This window comes from Typopeltis vanoorti, chromosome 14 (assembly GCF_054136105.1).
Source record: "Typopeltis vanoorti isolate ZY-2024b chromosome 14, IOZ_Tvanoo_1.0, whole genome shotgun sequence".
Taxonomy (NCBI): domain Eukaryota; kingdom Metazoa; phylum Arthropoda; class Arachnida; order Uropygi; family Thelyphonidae; genus Typopeltis; species Typopeltis vanoorti.
Genome location: NC_143562.1, coordinates 112646221 through 112670122, shown reverse-complemented (window position 1 = coordinate 112670122; position 23902 = coordinate 112646221). Strand labels below are relative to the sequence as shown.

Below are 23902 nucleotides of genomic sequence, written 5' to 3'. Positions count from 1 at the left end.
TTGCCCAGGGTGTCACTGCTCGGTGATGGATGAGCGGTTTTGGGAGACCTGCGGTTCTTTGGGTGTGCTATGCATCCTTTATAGTTGGCAGAGTGAGGACCTCCACAGTTTGTGCACTTAGCTGGCGTAGATCTTGGCTTGGTGCATATGATGGTCTGGTGGCCTTCACCACATTTTAAGCACCTGAAGTTGGCCTGGCATAGCTTTTGGGCATGCTCAAACCGCTGACATCTGTGGCACTGTCCTGCTGATGCTCTCTTTCTTAGAGGTTCCATAGTAATTCTGAGGCTATATTTTCTTCTGGGTGTTATCAGTCTCCACGAGTACTAAAGGCATTGGCCTTTTATCAGACCTGAGCATCCTGCTTACTTTGATTGAAGTCAAGCTCTGGTTGCTTAAATCAGCTGAGATTTCTTCTGGAGTGATTGCTTCTATGACTCCATGTATTACCACCTTTAGGGTCTTTTCACTCGGTAAAGCGAATATATGGTAAGGAAGATTTTTGGTGTCCATTAGCCTTGTCATCTGCCTGTAGTCAGTGATGGTGACTGGCTGGATTTTGACTCCCTTGTCTGAATTTTTTGCCCAGGAGTATGTGATGTTTTGTTCCCTGAGGGCTGATATGACAGAAATCCATTTCTCCATGTCCCATAGAATAACTGGGGGATCTTCTCCAAGTTTTTCAGCGGGGCCTGTGCGGGTGAGTCATCCTCCATAAGATTGTCTGCTGTTCTTCTCCGTTTGTTTGAGTGCTCTTCTTGTGAGTTGTTATTATGACTGGGGTTTTTAGATGGTGGAACAGTTATGAATTCCCCTTGGGATTCTTCATCCTCTACTTCTGGATCATTTGTTTGGGCGTACAGGTTTAAATAACCTGGCCAGTCAGTCTCAAACTTTGCTATGATAAGTTTTAAAACTTCTAATGACTCCTCCTTGTTTATAATCTTAATCTTGATGCCTTCCATACCAATCGGGAGTCTCCTGGAGTTATGTAAGGGCTATGAAAAAAACCTTCAACACAGTAGGGCAGTGAGCCTATGATTCAGTTGCTTTTAGTAATTAATCAACAATGGCGATTCCAACGGTGGTTAGGCCTATTGAATTGCCCAATTACAGTCCACTTACCTGTGTTGTTAACTTGCTGTTTTTGTATATAATTTAAAAACTATAATCGCATTTCTGCTAGTTAATCTAGCAGCTACACTATAAAACCAGAGTTTCATATATTTTATTAACATGTTACACAATCCTTAAAATTCATTGAAACACTTGAAGCATCAGACCTAAAACTACCTTGTACATCCATTGAGACGTTTGAAAAGTTTGATCCTTTTTATATCAGAACACATGTGACGTGTAGCTAATGATCCTGACTTTAAAAATATGCGCTCCTATTTAGGAGATAAAATTCAAAATGAAATACTCACTTTGTTGGCATCAAATATTAAAAATAACGTTTTTATAAAGTGTTTTTTTTATTGGAGGGGAGGGGTATAGAGGCGGCAACTAAAGTTTTGCACACAGGCACCGGACGCTACTGCCGTGCCCCTGTATAAATGGATACTTTGGGAAGGATACTGGTGCAGAATTAAGTCATGCAAACCATTCATTGGACAAAATGTAGCTTAAATAGGTAACTGTTTATGGCATGACTTATATGAAAAGAGTGAGAAACATTTTTTTAGTTTTTTTTTTAAATTTAATTTCATTTCTCATGTTATTTTGCATTAACACTATAGAAATGATAAAATAATACCTATTGTTTTCTGTTTTTGTTTTTATAGGCCATCCTAAACAACCTGACAAACCATTAATTCGCCTTCGAGTTGAGTATACAGACCAATTTGAGACCTTTAATGTGCAGAGGTTTGGTCATGATTATGTTGATAAGGTTGCAAATCCAAAGGATATAGTTAAATTTCAACGAAAAAGAAGAGAGACTGGCAAAAACAGTGCTAATTTAGATGTAGATACATTCTTAAATATCTTGAAGTGTGAAGGACCTGATAAAAGCAGAGTGGAAGATTTAGTGAAGACATACTTTCAGAAGGCTGATAATGGTCGTTTATCTCTTCTTTCAGAAACTGGAATGGGTTTAGCTGTTCATAAGTTTGTGGAAAAGGAGGTTAAAGAAGCTATAAATGATTTGATATGTCATCAGCTAAAGAAAGTACAGAATTACTTGAAGAATAAAGAAGTAGAGGATAAAGAAATAGATCATGCAATTGAAAGTTTTAAAGAAGAAAGACAAAAGAAATATCCTGAAGAGATTGCTGAAACAATTAGCACTCTTGAGAAATCTGAAACAAAATCTGCACAGAATAAAAATGGAAGTGATATTGAGGAAATATTTACAGATGAAGAACTGAATGATGATAATACATCATCAATTTTGGTATCGCAAAAAGGGGGAAGAAGTAAGAATAGTGTTAGGTCATGTTCATCAGTTAACAGTAATGAGAGTGGATATCATAAAAGGGGCCGAGGACGTGGTAGAGCACGTGCCAGGACACAGGGCAGTGGTCATAAGAATGTTAAATCCGTCAAAAATACTCTTTTTGATAGTTTTAAAATTACTAGTACAAATCATTTACACAACAGAACTTCTTCAAGTGATGAAATTGAACTTAAAGGACAATCTCCACTGAAAAAAAAAACTAAATATAATAAAAAAAATAAAAGAGCATTCACTTATGATAGTGATTCTGATGAGCCCTTTGGTTAAAAAAAAAAAAAAGAAAGAAAGAAATTTGTATAATAATTATGGAAATTGTTGAATTTTGTTATTACAAAATTCAACAATGTGAGTTAGGATGATTTATTGTTATAAATCATCCTAACATCTTTTTGATTGCCTAAAAGAAGTTGGCAGCACACTTTTTGCTTTAACTTTTAAAAATTAATGGGCAGCCAGTCTTTGCCTTCATCATTGCCCTCAGTTTGAGTGTATTTCTTTAGCATTTTGGATGAAAGTGATGTTCCTAATCATAACTCTGTTATTTATTTCTGTTTAGTTGTATGCATTCATTGATTGATTTATTATCTGCATCTACTTTCTACATCAAAATTCATCCAACTCTGGAATTGCATAGTGTATAATTCTTTCTTCTGCAGACTAGCATCATAAAGGTTATCTATGAAACTGCAAAGCTTGAAAAGTACTAATGGAAAGGAACTTGAAAAATGAAGTAAAACATAAAATTAAGTGTAATTTAATTAAACCAGTTGGAATTTCAATAGGCTTTACCTAAAATGACAAATGTTAAAAATGCATATTATTTTGCATCGCATTATACATTTTATATTAAATATATTAAAATACTTCATGAAAAACTTGAATAAAATATTGCAGTTTTCATTCAAATGATAAATCCATAATGAATGTTTTAAACTGTATTCTCTATCTATATATGTTTCTAAAATTCCCAGAATATCAATATTGAAATGAAATTGCATGCTTATAAAAGATATATTCAAACTTAAAAAAATTCATTCCCCTTAATGCATAGCACTGTGCACTTCTGAAAGTGTGCTTTACATTATGGAATTATAAGGCAACTGATCTGAAGTCATCAGATTCTGTATACATGTAGCCTAGTTGTGAAGATCTTCATGCACAAACTTGGTTTTCTTACATTTGGATAAAGGATTAAACAAGAATACAATTTACTTATTGAATACAGCTGGGCCCAAAGTTGGGTGCATCCTTTGTACTGTGCTACTTTCTCTTATCTCACCCTAATGGTAGCATTGTAACACTGCCTGAAGACAAGGCTGATGGCTTAGTGTTATTCTTCTCTTCCAACTCCTCCATAAATGATCATGGCAAATCATGCTCTTCTTTGTCTAGAACAGTGCTTCCCAAACTTCTAGATGCCAGGGCCCCTTTGGAAAAATTAAAACATTTCACGGTCCCCTAAAAAAAAAATCGTAATATAGACATATATTATTATAATATTTATTGTATTTATATTCAATACAAAACATACACAGCGAATATTGCAAAAACCAAATACAATTATTACATTTTTAGCAGCTTACATACACATTTGACATGCCACATTATCTCATATTTTTATATAGATAGATATATTGTACATTTGCAGTATAAGCACATGAAATGTAAAACGATTAGTAATAAAGAAAGAATTAAAAACATAAAAGAAGTTTAATAACAATTTAATGTGATGGATGTGTTTCAATTCTGCTACACAAAAAGTCAATATCAGGCAAAATATTTGAAATTGCAATTCTTAGATTTCTGTTTTGAAATGAAACTTAGATAAATAAGCATATATTTACTAATATTCATTAAGCGCTGAAATATGCAGGAAGCAAAATTTGTGAACCAATGTGTGATTTTTTCCATTCTAATAAATAAAAATAATAATAATAAAAATTAAATACATTTCTTTTAAGATAAGAAAAATTACTTAGTCTTAAAACATTTTCAATTTGTTTTCCTTATTTCATGGCCCCTCCCCATCAACAAAACCTACGGCTCCCAAGGGGGCCAGCCCACAGTTTGGGAAGCGCTGGTCTAGAAAATTGAATTTCATGCCTCCTGTGACCTTCCACCAGAAAGACATCATAAGAATCTTGAATAACTTAGATACCACAAAGGAGCCAGTAATGATGGAATCCCACCTGTTTTGCTCCTAAACTAACACCTGTTCTTTATCTCTTCGCTAAACTACTCAGCTGGCATCCACCCTACAGCATGGAAGAAAACCCATGTACAACCAGTTCCCTCCCATAAAAGGAGATAAATGTTTACCATCAAGCTATTGCCCTATTGTTCTTACATTAGTTTTGTCTAAAGTAATGTTTATCCACAGTCAACTTCTTCAGTACCTTGAGAAATGTTGTCTAATTAATGACCACAGTATGCATTTCATGCACCTCTAGACCTATTCCTGGAAAGGTTTGGGGAAACGTGCTATTGTTCTCGATATCTCCAAGGTTTTGATAAGGTCTGGCATCGAGAACGCAATAAGTTTTCATAATTTACACTGCCTTCATCCTTGTGTAATTGGATTCCCAATTTTCTCACAGATCAATCCCTATGTTTAATGATGGATAGTGTTCTCTCTCTTCAGACTTTCCTATCAATGCTGCTCTCCTTCAAGGCTCTGTCATTTCACCCATGATTTTCATGATTACAGACTTGCTCTCATTGACTGCAAACCTATTAGTAGTTTTGTTGATGATAGTACATTCCACTCATCCTACTCCAGGGGTGTTCAACCCATCGATCGCGGAGCGATTTTTGGTCGATCTCTTGTGTATTCCTCCTTACTTACAAATTTAATTAAAACTGAAAACATAATATTTTATTTATCATTATTTTGTAAAAAAATAAACTTTGTTTGACTCGGTATAGTTTGTATTAGATGTTTTTGTAAATAATTCTTTCGAAGCTAACTGTATATACTGCTTTAATAAGAATATGTTAGAGTTAAAAACAAATGTTTTTGTCGCTGAAGCTGTACATGGCGGCATTAGAAAGATTGTTATTGAAACTTGTGTGTATGAGAAAGGCTTGCAGGCTCTAAGTGTAAACATCTCCGAAGTCAGTCAGAAAGAGTTCAAACAACTTTCCGATGGCCGGCAACATACAATGATGGGTTAAGGAAGCTCAACGATGACAAATATCCAGATTTTTTAACTTACCACTGTATTATTTACCAAGTACTGTGTAGTAAAAGATTAAACACAAAAGATGTTTTGGATATTACATTTAAAATTGTAAATTCTGTTCGAGGAAAAGCCCTGCGATGGCGGTTATTTAAATTACAGGCAGATGATGATAGGGAACTTCTGTTGTACAATAATGTTCGCTGGCTCAGCAGAAGTCAATTTTTAGAAAGATTTCTTGTATTAATTAACGATATAAAAATTTTTCTTGATGAAAAAGGAGATATTTATCCACAATAAAAGATGGTTGCTACACATGATTTTTAGTAGCTTTCTGTATGAAATTAAGCAATTTAAATTTAGAGTTACAAGGTAGAGATAAAAATTTAATTGACATGTTAAGTTCCAAAAAGCTCAAGATAGTACTTCTCTGCTGAACAGTTACTTCCTCTGCATAAATCTCAAATTTGGCCAACCTTAGAATACTGCTCTCATGTTTAAGGTAGTGCATCTAAGACCTCCCTAAACATTTTTGATGCTGTTTAGAAAAGGACAGTTCAGTTGATTAATGACACATCTCTTACAGACTTTCTTCAGCCACTTTCCCATAGAAGATCAGTTTCTGAAATTGTGTCTCTTCTAGATATTTCCATGGCCATTCAGCCATGGAAATATCTAGATGCATTATGGATGCTAGTTCAGCAGAAGTTCCTGTAGATCTTCTGCTAGTTCAGCAGAAGATCTACAGGAACTTGAGCAACAGCTGCTCAACTGATACTCACCGAACCTGCTTCTCCCAGTCATCTTTTATTCCATCCACTTCAATTCTTTGGCAACAGCCTCTGTCGTAAAGCACTTCCAAAGGAGTACAACCTCCAACAGTTCAAGAAGAATATCAACAGATTATTCTAATCCTGACCCTTGCGCACACACACACACAACATTTGTTTACTATAGACTCTTTTGCCTTTTGTGTGTGGGAGTAATATTAAAAAAAAAAAAATTAACCATGTGAAAAACTTTCTATAATTATCTGTAACTCTTGAGTATTTTAACAACTTGTGAGAAATATATGACTTTTACATTAATTCAGCTTTAGTATCTACCTGGGTCTGGCTCTCACTGATGAGACCTCAATAAAGATTGAAACCAGACTGGTTAGTGATCCTTCCTTAATGCATAGAATTATGCTCTTATGAAAGGAAATGCATTTTGTTTAATATACTAAGGCAATTTATGTCATCAACCTCTATGTACAAGTAGCCTAGTCATGAAAGTAATTAACAAAGTTTTCTTATACTTTGATAAAGAATTAAACAAGAATATAATTTCATGGCAAGTACAATTGATTTTGAAATCTCAAAATTCCATAAAAGTCAAATACTGGTGAATGGCAGTCCAAAGATGGTTAAGTTTTTAAACTTTATCAGGTTGACTTAAAATGCTTTTGTTTTTGAGAAGAATGATAACATTTAATTTGGATTTAGGGTGATTTAGTTTCTAAGGGATAAGTAGATTTGGATGACTACTCTTCTAGTGAATCACAGGAGAAGAATGAGAAAAGTTATTTGGGTGATGTTGAAGTTCAACAGTAAAATAATTCATGGTAGCATTTAAGACTTTAACACCCCAACCGACCACAACGTCTATAGACGTCCAGCTAAATCTGGATCCATTGAATAACATGGATAAGAAGTGCAGTTTGGTCTCACTATTTCATCCACATCTGCCAGTAGGGAGGGTAAAGGAATTTTAGTATAATTCAGAATACCATATCCATGTGAATGCCAAATGCCTGTGCTCTATAATACGGTTGAAAGAATGACCATGCAGTTTTGTTAGAAAGACTTGATTTCAAATCCTGTGATGAATGTAAGGAACAAATTAGGTTTTTCAGCTGAAGATTCATTAGCTGTCTTCATATGAGTGCAACTGAGATCTGACTTTCTAGAAATTATTGTTGTTATTATTATTATTATTATCTGAGACCTTCAGGAAGTCCAGGACTCTTCAAAGGAGGCTATAAATCACCCAAACCAGCTATCATACCTTCCCGTAAATTCATTCACACTAGGTGCACTCACTATCCCTATCGCAATCCACATACTCACAATCTGTCCTCATAATCTAAATCCCATAATCCGGATATAATCTTTGTAACTCTTCTTTGCACTCTTTCCACAGCTTCTTTATTCCCTTAAAACCCAGGAGACCAAATCTGTTCACAATAATCCAGGTGTGGTCTTATCAAGGCCTTATAAAGAGGCAAAACGACTTCCTTATCCTTACATGTCAAGATTCGCTTCAACATCGCAATTATTGAGTTGTATTTGCAACTTTTGCTTTGTGATCTCTGAACTTTACATTCTTATCCACCAATATACCAAGATCCCTTACCTCTTCAGTTTCTTGTAGCATAAACCCACTAATATAATATGCTGCTGGAACTCTAATCACGCCAAAGTGCATAACTTTACACTTACTAACATTAAACTGATAGCCATTTTCATTTGCTCAAATTTCCAGTCTATTCAAATCATTTTGTAATTGCTGAATATCACTAGCATTCCTGATTGCCCTGTCTATCTTCACATCATCAGCAAACAGTTGCACATCTGATGATAGACTCTGCCTGATTAACGATAAAATTCTTTTGGATTGCCTTTAGCTTGCATGACCAATTTCTTTTCATACTCCATTTTAGCTTTCCTCAATACTCGGTACTTTTCTGGCCTGAGCTTTATATATTTCATTACTCCTCTCACTCTTATTTTCACAATATTCTTTCCACATCATCATCTTCTTGTAGATCTCTTGCTTAATGTTGCACATCCATTTTGCTCCCAACCTATTTATTTTTCGAACACTAGGGATACATTGAGATACCGCCTCATTCAAGCACTTTTTCAAAGATTCCCTTCCCATGCATTGCTGACATTTTTCCCATTCAGTAACTGATACCATGGGACCCCAATAGTATTCTCCTAAGTTGATCATAATTTCCAGCTTTGTAGTTCAACATGTAACCTGTTTTAATTGGAACTTCAATACAAGTAGATACTTCCCAAGAAAGTACAGCATTATCACTGTCACCAATTGGTGGTAAAATAGCCATATTCTTGACAGAGAACCCCTTCTGATGCTATGAGCAAATCCAACACTCTTTGACCTCAAATTCCTTCTTTCACATGCCGCTTGAGAAAGTTGTTTTGCAATAATTCAATAAATTCCTCTTCTTTCTTATCATGAGAATTCTCTTCTACCCAATCAATGTTTGGAAAATAAGTCACCCATAATGATCATTTGCTTGGTACCCATAAGGCTAAATTGATGATGCATTTCTTCGTCCACTGCCATTGAGCCGCGAGATCTGTAGCAACACCCCCACCATATATTTCATTCTGTTAACCTCCACTTCACACCAGATAGACTCAAACTCACCGCTACATGGGACATTGTTACCACCATTGTTTTCTTGTGTTTCTACCCTAACTGGACTTAAGTCATCTGATATCATTAGTAGCACTCCTCCTCCTATCTTGTCTCTTCTGTCATTCCTAAAAATAGTATACCCATTACACTCGATCCCATTTACCATATCTGATTCTGATAGCCAGGTTTCACTAATGCCAACAATCTTAGGCCACATTGTATTCAATAAAGCAACGAACTCAACCCCTTTGTTTCTAATGCTCCTGGCATTTGTGTAAAGACATAATAAAATTACCACCTAACCTATTCTTATAATTAGATATGCAATCTATTTGTTCTTGTTCTAAAATTTTCTCTTTTCCTTCCCCAGACATACTTAAAAGGTCTGAACCCAAAGCAAATTTTTCCACTCCTTCGCCATATATAACCATGTTCAAAGGCATTCATATCTTTATCACATTTACATACTATAGCTGAACTTTCAGACACATTTTTTCCAATTCCTCCCATGACGATCTACAATAGTTTCCCTGACTCTGCATTATATCTTATACCAAGAAATAATTTCTCCAGGCTTCTGATGCCAAATGAATTCAAGTGCAGGTCATCATTCTTATACAAGTCTTTTCTGCCATCAGACACACCCACATATCTAAAAATTCGCATCCATATCTTCTTGGTAGCAATCCTACAATTTTAACTTTCTCACATTTCTTTCTCACTTCTTCCAGCAGACCTTTCATATCTGTTGAAATATATAAATGCATGAGTTTCCTGCAAAACAGACAGATTAGCTGGAAAACACATGCAATTAATGAATGCACAGTAAACTTAATAGCTTTATATACACAACAGCCCACTCAAAAATCATATATTGTGACCTATATGATAAAGATCCATTTTCATCAGAAACAATTGATGCAGGAGAGGAACTTATAGCAGCACTGTCTGAAAAAAGAAGTCAACAATGGGCAGAGAAAATTAAAAGCTTAGATATAAAGCAGTAGCAGGAAAGCCTGGCTCTTACTCAAAAAATTATCTGGTGACCCCACAACAGCAGCCACTGAAGTTAATATAAATGCAAACCACAATTGCAGCTCAGCTATCTCTGAATGGTAAACCAAGTACCGAAGGAAAAATACCTAAAGATTATATTAAAAAAGTTAGGGATTCAGAAAATAATCTCTTCGAAGCACCATTTACTAAAGAGAAACTAGAAAATGCCGTAAAAGCCTTAAAACCAGGAAAAGCTGCCAGTATAGATGATGTCAAAAATGAGGTACTAAGGAATCTGGGAGAAAAGGCAACAGAGTGGTTGTTAGAATTTTTCAACTTTTCTTGGAAATTTGCTAAAATACCCAGCATATGGAGACAAACGAAAGTAATACCTATCCTGAAACCGGGTAAACCTGCTGAGGATCCGAAGAGCTACAGGCTACTCTCATACAACACTGAAGCTGTATGAGAGGTTAATCTTGAACAGGCTAAGTCCAGAAATAAATAAAGTGCTGATAAAAGAACAGGCAGGATTTAGACCAGGCAAGTATTAAACTTAATTATTGAGGACGACTTTGAAAGGGGGTTAGCAACAGGAGCTTTATTTATAGATTTGACAGCAGCATATGGCATACTAAATCTTAGAAAGCTTAAAGTCAAAATTTACAGCATGACAGCTGTCAGTTAGTGGAGATATTTAGGTCACCGCTGTTCAACAGGAGGTTCTTTGTTGATTTTCAAGGAAAAAAGAGAAGATGACATATCCAGAAAAATGGTTTACCTCAGGGAAGTGTGCTATCTCCCCTTCTCTTCAATATATAAACTAATGACCAACCTATAAACCATGGTCAAGAACCATCTTATATGCAGATGACTGGGCAATAGCTTATCAAGCGAAATCCTTTGATGACATTGAGAAGCAGCTCACACAAGAGCTAGAAACCCTTACAATTTACTATAAGGAAAACCAACTGAAACCAAATCCCAGTAAAACCCAAATGTGTCCTTTCCATCTAAATAATAGGGAGGCGAGGAGAAAGTTGAATATAGAATGGAATGGCATGAAACTGGTCAGTTATCCAAATCCAACTTACCTAGGTGTTACACTAGATAGGACCCTAAATTATAAGAGACACATAGAGAAGACAGCAGCTAAAACTCAAACACGTAATATTCTGTGCCGATTAACATCATCATTTGGGTGCAAATCCACAAGTACTGCGCACCTCTGCACTGGCACTCTGCTTTTCGACAGCCAAATATGCTAGCTAGATCTTTTGGGAAAGATCATCACATGTCAAAATTATCAATAAGATTCTTAATGAAACATGTCGGCACATTAGTGGCTGCCTTAAGCCTACAAAAAATGACCATCTATACTCACTGTCTGGTATTGTACCTCCTCACATCAGAGGGATTACACAGCGTAGATGTGAGTGGAAACAACTAAATGATGAATGGCATCCTTTGTATGGACATGTTGCAGTACATAAGAGGCTAAGATCAGGGAAAAGTTTTATTCACTCAGTGGAACCTTCCATAAAAGCTACAAGGACAACAATATGGCAAGAACAATCTCCAGAGGCTCTGAACTTAAATGAATCTCTTCCTTCCGGCTTACATCTTGACTGGCAAAGATGGAAGACGTTGAATAGACTTCGTTTTGGAATGGGCAGATCAAAGCAGAATATGGCCAGATCGGGCTACACAGACAATGACAGTTGCTCATGTTGTGAAACACAAACCATGGATCATCTTCTGCAATGCTGCTTAATAGACATTAATAATATATGTACCTGAGAAGATTTAATGCAGTGTAATGAAACAGCTTTAAAGTATATTAGTCACTAGATGAGTGAAATTTGACATTTTAGGTTTTTGCTTAATATTTCATGCAACTAGCATTTTTGTCTTGTAATGTATGCTTTTAATCCCTGTTCTTTTAATGTCTATTTCTTTAAATGTATGCATTTAATCATTTATATGTATGCTCTTACATTTTCTAGTTCGCACACGAAATAAAATAAATTGGGTACCCAAGGAAATATTTATTTGGAATGAAATTATTTCCTCATCCACATAGTGAATATTTGTAATGCAAGGTTTTCTAAAAATATAAATGAAATTTTTTAAAAATAACTTAATCAAGTAATTCATTAATTATGCTATGGTAACTACAAATAGTTAATAACAAACTTTTTACTAGCCACTTTGAGTTTTCTCTTACTGTTATAAGCCCTGAAGAAGCCGAACAGCCCCATTGGCAAAACTTGTTGGCATTAGATGTTTATAAATCATTGTCAATTAAAGATCAATATATATTTCATTTTAATTATATGTTTGAATGACCAAATATAATCTCAACAATTAACAAACTTTGTAGTTAAATCACATACAAATACTCAAGCCATAAAAAGACTCAGAAATGAAGATACTAATAAAAACACACTAATACTAATTCATAATAATGTTTACAGTATAAACAACACCAAGAGAGTAAAAAATATATTTATAACATATTAACAAATGTATAATAAATATTATTAAATAAATAATAATATACAAGCCAGCAAAACATCATCAGAGCACAGTTATAACTGTGATTGGCACATAGCACTAAACTACATAATTGAAGAAAACAATTTAAATTGTAACTGACAATAGAACTGATGTCCTTACGTGATATATAAGCCTGCAAAACATCATCAGAGCACAATTATAACTGTGATTGGCACATGGCACTAAACTACATAATTGAAGAAAACAATTTAAATTGTAACTGACGATAGAACTAATGTCCTTACGTGATACCCTCTATTGCTGGGAGAGAAGTTAAGATATTTGGTATTAAAATGATATAGTCTAATGGATGTAATAAATTTAGTTTAATCCTTTATCCAAGTGTAGATATTTCAGGAATGAAATATCTGAGGTATTTTCAGGAATGAGGCAACTCATAGTAAAGGTGGACCAAATAGTCTAATGGATCTTTGTTAAATTAATACAACCATACTTATTTCATAGCTGATGTTGATTCTAAAAATTGTCTCTCAAGCCTTTAACGACTTCCATGTAATAAAGATGTTAAGATGTTTTCCTCCATCTGATCTTATGCGAAGGATTATCCATACAGATGATCTTGGATCTAAGTTTTGTGTTTTTTCAAAGTGGATGTTAAGTGATCTACCAGTCTGTTCAAAGTAGGCCAAACTGCAGGCACAAGGAACTGTATACACTTCAGGATGTTCAAGAGAATGCAGCTAATCTTTAGAACATATGAAAGTAGCTGGCATAGTGAAAGGTTTGAAAGTGGCATGGATATCATATTTGCAAAGAACTTTGGATATTTTTTCTGATGTACCTTAACATATGCGATGGGAATGGTTTTGTGTGATTCTCTGTGTTGATTGTTCAAAGGATGGTGTGTGTTGGGGGGGGGGTGCACGTAATATTTTATCTATTTTATATGGATTGTAGCAGTTAGCTAAAAAGGTGATGCAGTGATCCCTGAGCTCAATTTCAAGGGCCGTGTCATTTGAACAAATAGCCTTGACTCAGTGAGTAATTGTTTTGAGGATGCCATACTGTTCGGGGAAGGGTGATGTTGTGATTGTTTATATATACATACCAGTGTGTGTATGTGAGTGATTGATACCAGCAGGCGTACCCTCCTAACGTGCTGCTCTGGACTCAGTTGCTGCTAAAATTCATAGCACAGGTGTGTTCAATGGGGGTTGAGGACAGGAGTCTGTACAGGCCAGGGCAGTCGTTTAACACCCATCTCTTCATACCATTCCATAACAGCTGCAGCTTGGTGGCATTGTCATCTTGATAATAACACAGGTCCATTCCATAAAGACTCCATAGTGTAGGCAGCACCTGATTATCCAGAATATCAAGATACCGAGCTGCCTTCATGGAACCACGGTCAACGACCAGTGGTCCCATTTCAAACCAGCTGAATGCACCCCACACCATTACTCCTACACCACCAAACTTTACTGTGTGTACAAACACTGTGGTAACAAGCATTCATCAGGCTGCCTCCACACCCACACCCTGCCATCAGACTGGAAACAGAACTGCTCCAGTGTACTGTTTTCCACTGGTCAATTATCCAGTTCACATGCTCTTTGTACCAAGCCATATGAGCCTGCCTTATTCTTTGTTGTAATGTTCGACTTGTGTGCTTCTGCTCTTCCATGAAAACTCAGTAAATGGAGTTCTTTTTGTACAATATTAGTGCTCACTATGGTGTTACTGGCACTCTGGAACACATGTTCTGTTCCAAAATGCCCATTGTGGATGGTCTGTGCTGATTGTAGTAGCCGGTTTTTGCGTGCCACCCATTTAAACACCCTTCTGCCCCTGTCAGTCATCCTGAGTGTTTTCCTGCACTAATGATGCCAAAACATCTCCATTTGTTGATCGCATCCCACACACTGTTGATTTTGGATGCTCCAGTTGAGCAGCAATGGCACTTATGGACATGCCACCAATGTGACAGTCAATGATGACACCATTCTCGATGTCACTGAGTTCTGATTGTGTTATCATACCACCTGTATTTAACTTCTATGATGAAATACTGCTTCCTGCTATCTTTACACTGCTTTTTTGTGTTGTTTACAAACCTAGAATGTTCCATAACTTCAAATAACAGGGGAATCTGGACAATTATTGGTAGATAGTGTATATGCAGTTGACCCTTGAACAATGCTGGGATTTTGGGCATTGACCTTCCACATTGTTCAAAAATGTGCATATAACTTTTGACTTCCTAATAACTTAACTACTGTTAGCCTACTGTTGACTGGAAACCTTACCAATAACAGCTGATTAACACATATTTTGTATGGTATGTATGTATTATATTATATTCTATATTCTTGCAATAAAAATAAGCTAGAGAAAAGAAAATGTTATTAAGGAAAATCATAATGAAGTGAAAATACATTTACAGTACTGTACTGTATTTATCGATACTGTAAATTTATGTTATATGTTTACAAAATCAATATATCTGTCAGTACCTACATCAATATTGTCTTATATGATACAAAACACTAGATGTCATTTGTATTACTAACACTAGATGTCATTTGTATTACTAACACTATACATCAAAAATGAAAATATAACACGAAAAATAAATTATTCATATTTATTTACAGGTATAACGAATTATGCATTGATAATGATTAAGCAGCAATATGATTGCTTTATGGTAGCCTAGCACAAACGATGCGCTTGTTTTGCAGTAGCCTAGTCTGTACACTAATGAATGAATTGTTGTAATTTTTTATTTTATGCAAATTAATTAATTTAACTAATTAATAACAGCTATTTTATGCAGTTTTGATTTAATACTGCATCTTTATGTTTGTTTACATTTCTCTCAACTGGGAATGGCCATGTACGGTCTGTGACTGGTTGTGAGCATAAGTTTTGATAAATTTTAACTTTTGTATAATAGATTTGTGTATATTTTATGATAATAAATGATAAAATAGACTAGTATCTACATATATTTTATGCATTCATAACATACCTAACATTTTCTTCATTTTTTGCAATATTCCTAAACTATGCAGTTCGTCTGCGAGTTTTTTCAAATTGTCGAAATCTCTAAAAATATTTCCAGTATATTTATTAAAAAAAAAAAAAAAAACATGTTTAAGTGGAACCATGCAGTTCAAACTCGCATTCTTCAAGGGTCAACTGTGTGTGTGTGTGTGTGTGTGTGTGTATATATAAAATGTAGAAAGGTTTTTACCTTGGGTGTATTATACGTTAAAGATACCAAGAAATTTTATACTTGATTTTAATCCTTTTCCCAAGTAAGCAAAACAAAGTTTTGCACATGAAATACGGTATACTCATTTCTAAGCTACTTGTATTTAGAGGCTAATGATTTCATATCACTTGCCTTAGTATGTATCCCAATGCAAAGCACATCCCCTTTTGGGCATGTATAATGCAATGCATAATGGGAAGGGTCACTACCCAGACCAGTTTCAACCTTTATTGACGTTCTCATCAGGGGGAGCCAGACCTGGGAAAGATACTAAAGTTGAAGTAATTCAGAAGTCATATATAACTCATATACAATTAGCCAAAAGGTGCTTGACCTTATTAATAAAAATCTCTAGATGAGAGAAAGATGTAGAAAGTTTTTACCTTGGGTGTATTATACGTTAAAGATACCAAGAAATTTTATATTTGGTTTTAATCCTTTTCCCAAGTAAGCAAAACAAAGTTTTGGCATCTGAAATATATTCACCTCTAAGCTACTTGTATATAGAGGCTAATGACTTCATATCACTTGCCTTAGAATGTGTGTGCAGTGCACACCCATAGAACAGCAACATCACTGATATTATAATTTTGGATTTATTCCTGTTAAAGACTCCCCTAATTGTTTCCTGGTTTTTCTTTATGAAGAGAACTTTTAGATGTGTAAACGTTGCATCACATTGTCTCGGGCTATTATCCTTTACTGTTTAGCGCAAACCTACACATACCGGCCAATATATACATGCTAACTCATATCACCACCCTTCACAAAAATTTGGAGTCATTAACACCCTCAAAAACAGAGCTATAACAATTTGCTCCAATGAACAAGCTCTTAAACAAGAATTAAAAATTATTAGCAGTACATTTATAAATAATGGCTATGGCAAAAATACTATTAATAAAACTCTTCATAGAACTTCATCAAAAAGTAATATAGATTACAGTAAAACTATAGCCATCCTATACATAGGTTTATCAGAAAAAATTAATAGGATCTTACACCATTATAATCTTAATGCTACTTTTAAAACTACCTAAAATTAAAAAACATATTCAACTCCTCTAAGGATCCTCCCCCTCCCCATTGACATATCTTGGAGTTTATTGCACCTGTAACTTACCTTATGGGGAAACTGGATGTACAATCCCTATCCATAAAAAAGAGCACAAATGACACATTAAATTTAACAATTTTGGTGAATCAGGCTTCTCAGATCACGCTCTTAATACCCTACACCAAATTGATCGGAAAAGTACTTGCTCGCTACATCATACAAAAAACCTGGTGAAGAGAACCCTGACTTAGGACTCTAAGCAATTTTTCAGCTTTTATTGGCCACTATCCATACCAGTTAGTTGTAATTTATATGTATACTTATATAAGTAATTTTTTTCCTTTTTTGTAAACATGTTTAGATAATAATAATAATAGGACTCTATATTTGATGTAGTAAGGTTTTTTTTTCACCAGAGGTCAGGCCAATAATTGTAACAGTTGGTCAATACTTTAGTATGCCATGTAGATTGTAGTGCAGCTTGTTTCTTTGTGTATATGTGTATACCAGATGATGATCTTAACGCGAAGGTCGAAAAGTAGTGTTTCTTTTGGTTTATATTAAACTGAAGTTTTATTCTAACATGGTAGTTGTTTCCATAATTTTCATGATGTACTCTGATCACCATGTAAGCATGAAGGAAAGGATAGTGGGGATAAAGTTCATGATGAACTTTATCCACAGTTCATCATCATTTTCACTAGTGTTGTATCTGTAAAAATTGGACAAGCACCAGTGGGCTAATGTACTCTTTACAGTTGAGAGTTATTTTATTCTTTCCTCTGATTCTAGATGACACTTGATCTGAAAGTGCTACTGCTTACCATCACAAGAATGCTCTTGAAAGGGATAGATATTGTGGTGCTGGGATCACAGTGTGGCATTATCTTTATTGGATACAACCAGCTACAAGTGCTGGAAAAAGGGACTGTGACTAGTGAATGATATTGCAATGAAGTTCTTTAATGTCATGTTCGATCATTCCATGGTGTAGTAGATGAAGAATTCGTTTTTATGCATGACAGTGCCACACCACATCATACACAAGCAGTGGAGATACTTTTAGAGACCAAGGATATTAATTGAATTGATTGGCTAGCATGCTCCCTGGTTCTCAAACCCATAGAATATGTTTGGGATGCAATAGGAAGATGCATTACTGCTCAAAATTCCCTCCCCTCCAGAAAACAAACAAGGTCTTTTCCTTGCTCTGAAGGAGGAGTGGGCCAGTTTGCCTCGAGAACTGAATCATTTCTTTTATTGCACCACATTGTGAGAACTGCATCGGAGTTCGAAGTGGACATATTCCATACTGAAATGTCTCTCTGCATAGTTTTCTGTAAGCACTGTACATTAATTCCTTAACTATGTCCTTAGGAAATTTGTAACTTTTGACAAAAACATATTGCAATTTAATTTGTACGAAATTTATGACACATTTTTTGTGTAATATAATTTATTAGTATGCTGGCAATAAATTTATCTCCACATTTGGCTGTAGTCACTAAAATGTTTTCATATGCAATATAATAAATTTAGTTTAATCCTTTATCCAAGTGTGAGCAAACAAAGTTTGCGTCTGAAAGTATCTTCAGGACTGGGGTAAAGTAGTACAACACCGGGCAACTCGTTGCAAAGGTGGAGCAAGCTAATATCACTCCTATCTCAGTATCTCCCATAATGCAAAACACATCTCCTTGCAGATATGTATAATGTTATGCATTAAGGGAAGGGCCACTACCCAGACTAGTTTTGACCTTTATTGAGGTCTCTTCAGTGGGAGCCAGGCCCCCACTGAAGTAATTTAATAAAAAGGTGGCACACCTTTTGACAACTCCTATAGGTAGAGATGACCTTGCTAATGCTTCTGCCTGGTATCTCCACTTGGGCCTGGCTCCCACTGAAGAGACCTCAATAAAGGTCGAAACTAGTCAGGGTAGTGGCCCTTCCCTTAATGCATAACATTATACATATCCGCAGGGAGATGTGTTTTGCATTATGGGAGATACTGAGATAGGAGTGGTGTTAGCTTGCTCCACCTTTGCAAAGAGTTGCCCGGTGTTGTACTACTTTACCCCAGTCCTGAAGATACTTTCAGGTGCAAACTTTGTTTGCTCGCACTTGGATAAAGGATTAAACTAAATTTATTACAGTCTAACCAAGTGAAAAATAAACTTTAAACGTTTTCATATGCAGGTAAAAATGTAGTTACACCCATATTTTGTATCTAAGAGATTAATAAAATTACTTACTTTATACAAGTAGATAAGTGATGTTTATACATTGAAACAGAAAGTTTTGAAGCCAACATAAGTGTAAGAAATTTCAGACCTTCATTATGAGTTGCCTTGGTATTGCATTACTAAGAAAAGGGAGAAAAACTTTCCTCCAGGATTCAGTACTGTTGCCTTTTAATAATGCTTTTGCTTAAGAATTTCACTGGTCTAGCAGATGATTAGAACTGTTACTGTCATGATGGGTCAAATAGAAATCAGCTGTACACAATAGCTCATATCTGAAAGATGTAGTTTTCATAAGTGAACTCTCAATTAGTGTGTAAATCATGAAGGAAGTGTGCAATACATGAAGGAAAGAGCTTAAACACTTCATGCTTGAGAGTGAACCTTATTAAAAGGAGGATAATAATGGAGATAATAAATATCTGTTATTTTCTAGCAAAAAGAACCATGCTTATGTGTTGAAAGTTGCAGAAGTGTAAATTTCAATGCAAACAGTGTTTAAGTTCCATTCCAATATCATATTTCTACCACTGATCTTTCACTCAGTTGATTTTTCTTCACTTGTCATATCTGTAGTCTCTTATATTAAGTGAAATATTTTATTTGTAACCATCTCTTAGATCCATAAATTAAAATTGGTTTGAAGACTTATTACTAGTTTAGTGTTTTGACTAATTTCTCTCACATTTCATATAAATTTATTCAGCTGGTTTTCCATCATGCCAGTTTTGCTTATTCTGTTTATCTATTTTCATATTTAATTTGATGTCTTTTCTAAAAATTGTGCCTAAATAACTGAAACGTTTTACTCATTCTGTAATGTTTTCCATTGAGAATACAGTTTATATGTATTTTCCTTTTTGTTTTCCAAGTTTTTGTGTGCTTATTACTGATTTGCATATCAAATTTATTATGGCCATTATTAAATTTATCCTAAAGACTTATATGCTAAATCTGATTAAGAGTATATCATTTGCATAAAGTAAAGAGCTGAGTTTAAATCTTCCATTTTGATATCTACTATAGTTTGATGCAAACAAAAAAATAAATAAATAAAAACAAAAATTTTTTGTTTGAAAATATTAATTTTAAAAAAAAATATTTTATCATGAGTTAGTCAATAAAATATTAAAAGCTTAAGTTACTGATCACCCTTTTTAGCTAATTGTGATTTTCATAACATGTAGCAATAGTTTGCAAATGAATGGATGCATTTGAACATGAAGGAAGACCTATCTTACATCAGGGATTATCTTACATATCTTACTTGCAATCAGATATCTTTGAATCTCCCAGCATTTTATGAAAAACCTCTTCAATGTTAATTCTCTAACAACCCCCTTACTGACTTATGTGCCAAACTATCCTGTGAAACAATAGACATGATTTTCACTGCACATCAATTCCAAGTGAAATGTCATGAACAGAATGTCTCTTTTCTGTTTTGAGACTGATAGACAACTTGTTGGTAGGTATGATTAGTAGTGGCCATTTGATAGATCCATTCATGGAGGAGAACTTTTTAACCATAATAGACTTTATGGACTTCAGTTCCAAAACAAATTCAACCAAAACATCACTTGTGAAAGTCCAGCATCCTGAAGACTTATTATTTTTTTTCCACACTATATTTTCTCTCGATGAGTCTTTGGACTCCCTGGAGGTGTCACATAATAATAATAATATTTTTTTTTTTATTGTTCTTTCAAATATTTACATATGTACAATGATCATCTATTCAGTATATTATTTTACAAGGTTCAGCAATTTGTGCTACATATAATGAGATTTAAATAGTAATGTTGATAAGTTTTTTTTTTATATAACAATCATAATAATAATTTACAATTATATTGTTCAGAGTTACATAAGTTGTATAATATTACATGTTGTGGTTTACTATTTTTTTTTTTTTTCAAGTTTGAAAAGGTGTGATTATACAACAGTATTTATACATATGCAATCTGAATATTATGTGTCCTTATTTTCACAAACATACGGTGTAAACTTATGATTTACTTTTAAAATAAATTTTTTTTTTTTACATTGCATACATTTGTTACAGTTATTATATACATTACATACATTTGTTACAATTATCATATACATTACATTCATTTGTTTACATATGATACATTACTTACATTTGTTTACATGTGATATTTACATTACGTACATTGGTTTACATATAATACATACATTGGTTTTCTTGTGATACGTACATTACATGCATTTGGTTACATATGATATATCTTGGATGAGAACTAATTTTTTTTTCCTTTCATCCTCGAAGCTTAAATGTAAGCTTATCTGAGGATGACACCAGTTGGTTATTATGTATTGATTTTTTTTTTTTTTTTTTTTTTTTTTTTTTTTTTTTTTTTTTTGCTGTGTTAGGATGCTACGGAATCTATGATTGAGAAATTCGCGCGCGCGCGCACTCACACGCGCACTCACCCACCCCCACACAATAAATTGGAATGTACTGATGCGTCGCTGAACTGGAAGCCTGAGCGAATATATTGTGTTTCATTAAGTTTGTATGGTATTTTGGGTGCGTGTTTCTTGTTCGTAGTATGTCCTTAGAGCTCTTTTCAGGCTATTGTAGTTTGTAAGGTTTCTGTATTCAAAAGGTAATTTGTTTATCATGTCTGGGATGTAGAAGTTTCGCGTGGCCTTTCTGTAGTGATTATTGTATTTATATGTGATATAATTAGTAGTCTGAGGTCTTATTATACGGTATGTATTTCTAATTGTCCTGTAGTTGGCATCGAAATAATGTTTTAGCAAGGCTGCATAGTGACATAAATGTTTTGCTGTTAGTATTTTGTGTTCTGCCATTGCAATGTTTATAAGGTCGTGATTTTCTCTTTGTTCCCAAAAGATCAGTTTTGTCATTTTGTACTGTAGCGACATTAGTCTATTTAATTTGTAGGGTGCACAGAAAGCATACGTTGTTATTGCGTATCTTAGTATATTTTGGCATAGTGCTTTGTATATTAGTGTTTTTAGGTGTATGGGAACTATGTCTTTTAATCTGTAGAGTTTGCCACTTATCGTTCGGAGTTTGTTGTGTAGATGTTTTATATGGCTATTCCAGTTCATATCTGCATCGAGATAAATTCCAAGGTATCGTATTGTTTCAACCTGAGTGATTGTAGTGGTTTTGCTGTTCTGTGTGTTTTTTGTGTTGGAAAGTGGATGTTGGATGGTTATATATTTGTTATCAACTGGTCGAGTCAGTGGATTTCTGAATATCATTAATTTTGTCTTTTCTGAGTTTAGGTGTATGGAGTTTTTCGTGAGCCAGTCTATGATCAGATTTATATCATGTTGCATATTTGTTTGGGCTATGCTTGCGTTATTATGGATGGATATTATTGCTGTATCGTCTGCGTACTGGAATATTTTACCTTTGAGTAGTAACTGATTAATATCATGCATGTAAATGTTGAATAGAGCTGGGGAGAGTACAGCTCCCTGTGGCACTCCACAGGTTACTGGTAGCTCTCTGCTTTGGTTTGATCCGATACGTGTGATATGCTTTCTATTTTGGAGGTAGTTTGTAAACCACCTGTGAAGAAGAGGCCCGTCTATTCCAACATGCCTCAGCTTTTCTAACAAGGTTTGATGTGTAAGTGTATCGAATGCTTTGGTTAGATCTATAAAGATTACCATGGCTATTTTGTTTTTGTCTAAGGCGGTATTAATTACGTCTGTAAAGTCTTCCAAGAGAGATGTTGTTCCCTTATTTTTCTGAAAACCATATTGTGTTTTGGGAATAATATTAAAGATCTCAGTGTATGCTGTGAGTTTCTTCAGTATGATCCGCTCCATAATTTGATTGATAATTGGTAATGTTGCTATGGGTCTGTAATTGCTGATTAAATTTCTTTTTCCTTGTTTGTATATGGGTGTAATTATGGCGGTCTTTAGCATACTTGGTATCTGTCCTGTTTTAAATAATTTTATATAATAAATAAATAAATAAATTTAAAAAAAATAAATTTTAAATAATAATAATAATAATATAATTGTTGACTTTTTTAAATAACACCCTGTGAATAAATTGGCTTAAGTGTAAATATCAAAAAAAGTAAGTGCTTTAGCAACCTGTTCCAGCTGACTCAGCTGTCATTTAAGTGGATGGAGTAACCCTAAAATGAGGCATTTCCTCATCAATGCTGACATTGATGAGGAAATTTGGTGTTGCTTGAAAATGATGCTAATCCAGTTTTGGGATATTTGAGAAAAATGTAATTTTCTCATGTTGATTGGTTGGTAAAAGCTGTAGTCTTATCATCTTGCTGTATGATTGTGAAATATACTACAGGCACCTGAAACATCTGGAAAAATGTGGATGAGAATGGCTGGCAATAATGGGAAAACAAGAGGCCATCCTTGGAAGCTGTATAAGGATAAGGGAGCAAAGGGATAAGGAGTAGGTTTTTGCATGAAGAGTGGTGGTGGGTGGGAATGCATTGCCTGAAAGTGTGGTGAGCGCAGAGAAGATGAATGCATTTAATCCATGGTATTAGCTGTGTACAAGGACCTCCTGCAATGAGTCTCTTGATTCTATGGAAGCCTGATGATGATGATAATTGTTCTACTTTATTTTGTGTTATGCCATAGTTTTTTCTATTTGTAAATATTTTATCTTACTAACTTTTCCCTTTAATTTCTAATTTACATCTTTGAGGTCCAGCTGTCATTGTTTTAATTTTTTTTCTGTTGATGTCTTCA

General features: G+C 34.6%; 1 protein-coding gene across 1 annotated transcript in view; it reads left to right on the top strand.

Moving 5' to 3' along the window:
• mre11 (double strand break repair nuclease mre11) overlaps positions 1–3338 on the top strand; it is a 42028-nt gene extending 38690 nt beyond the window's left edge. The window contains exon 4 of the mRNA XM_090403933.1: positions 1785–3338. Within this exon, the coding sequence (XP_090260059.1) occupies positions 1785–2725 (941 nt within the window). The 3' untranslated portion in view covers positions 2726–3338. The remainder of the gene's footprint in view (positions 1–1784) is intronic.
• Positions 3339–23902: the final 20564 nt, after the last annotated feature.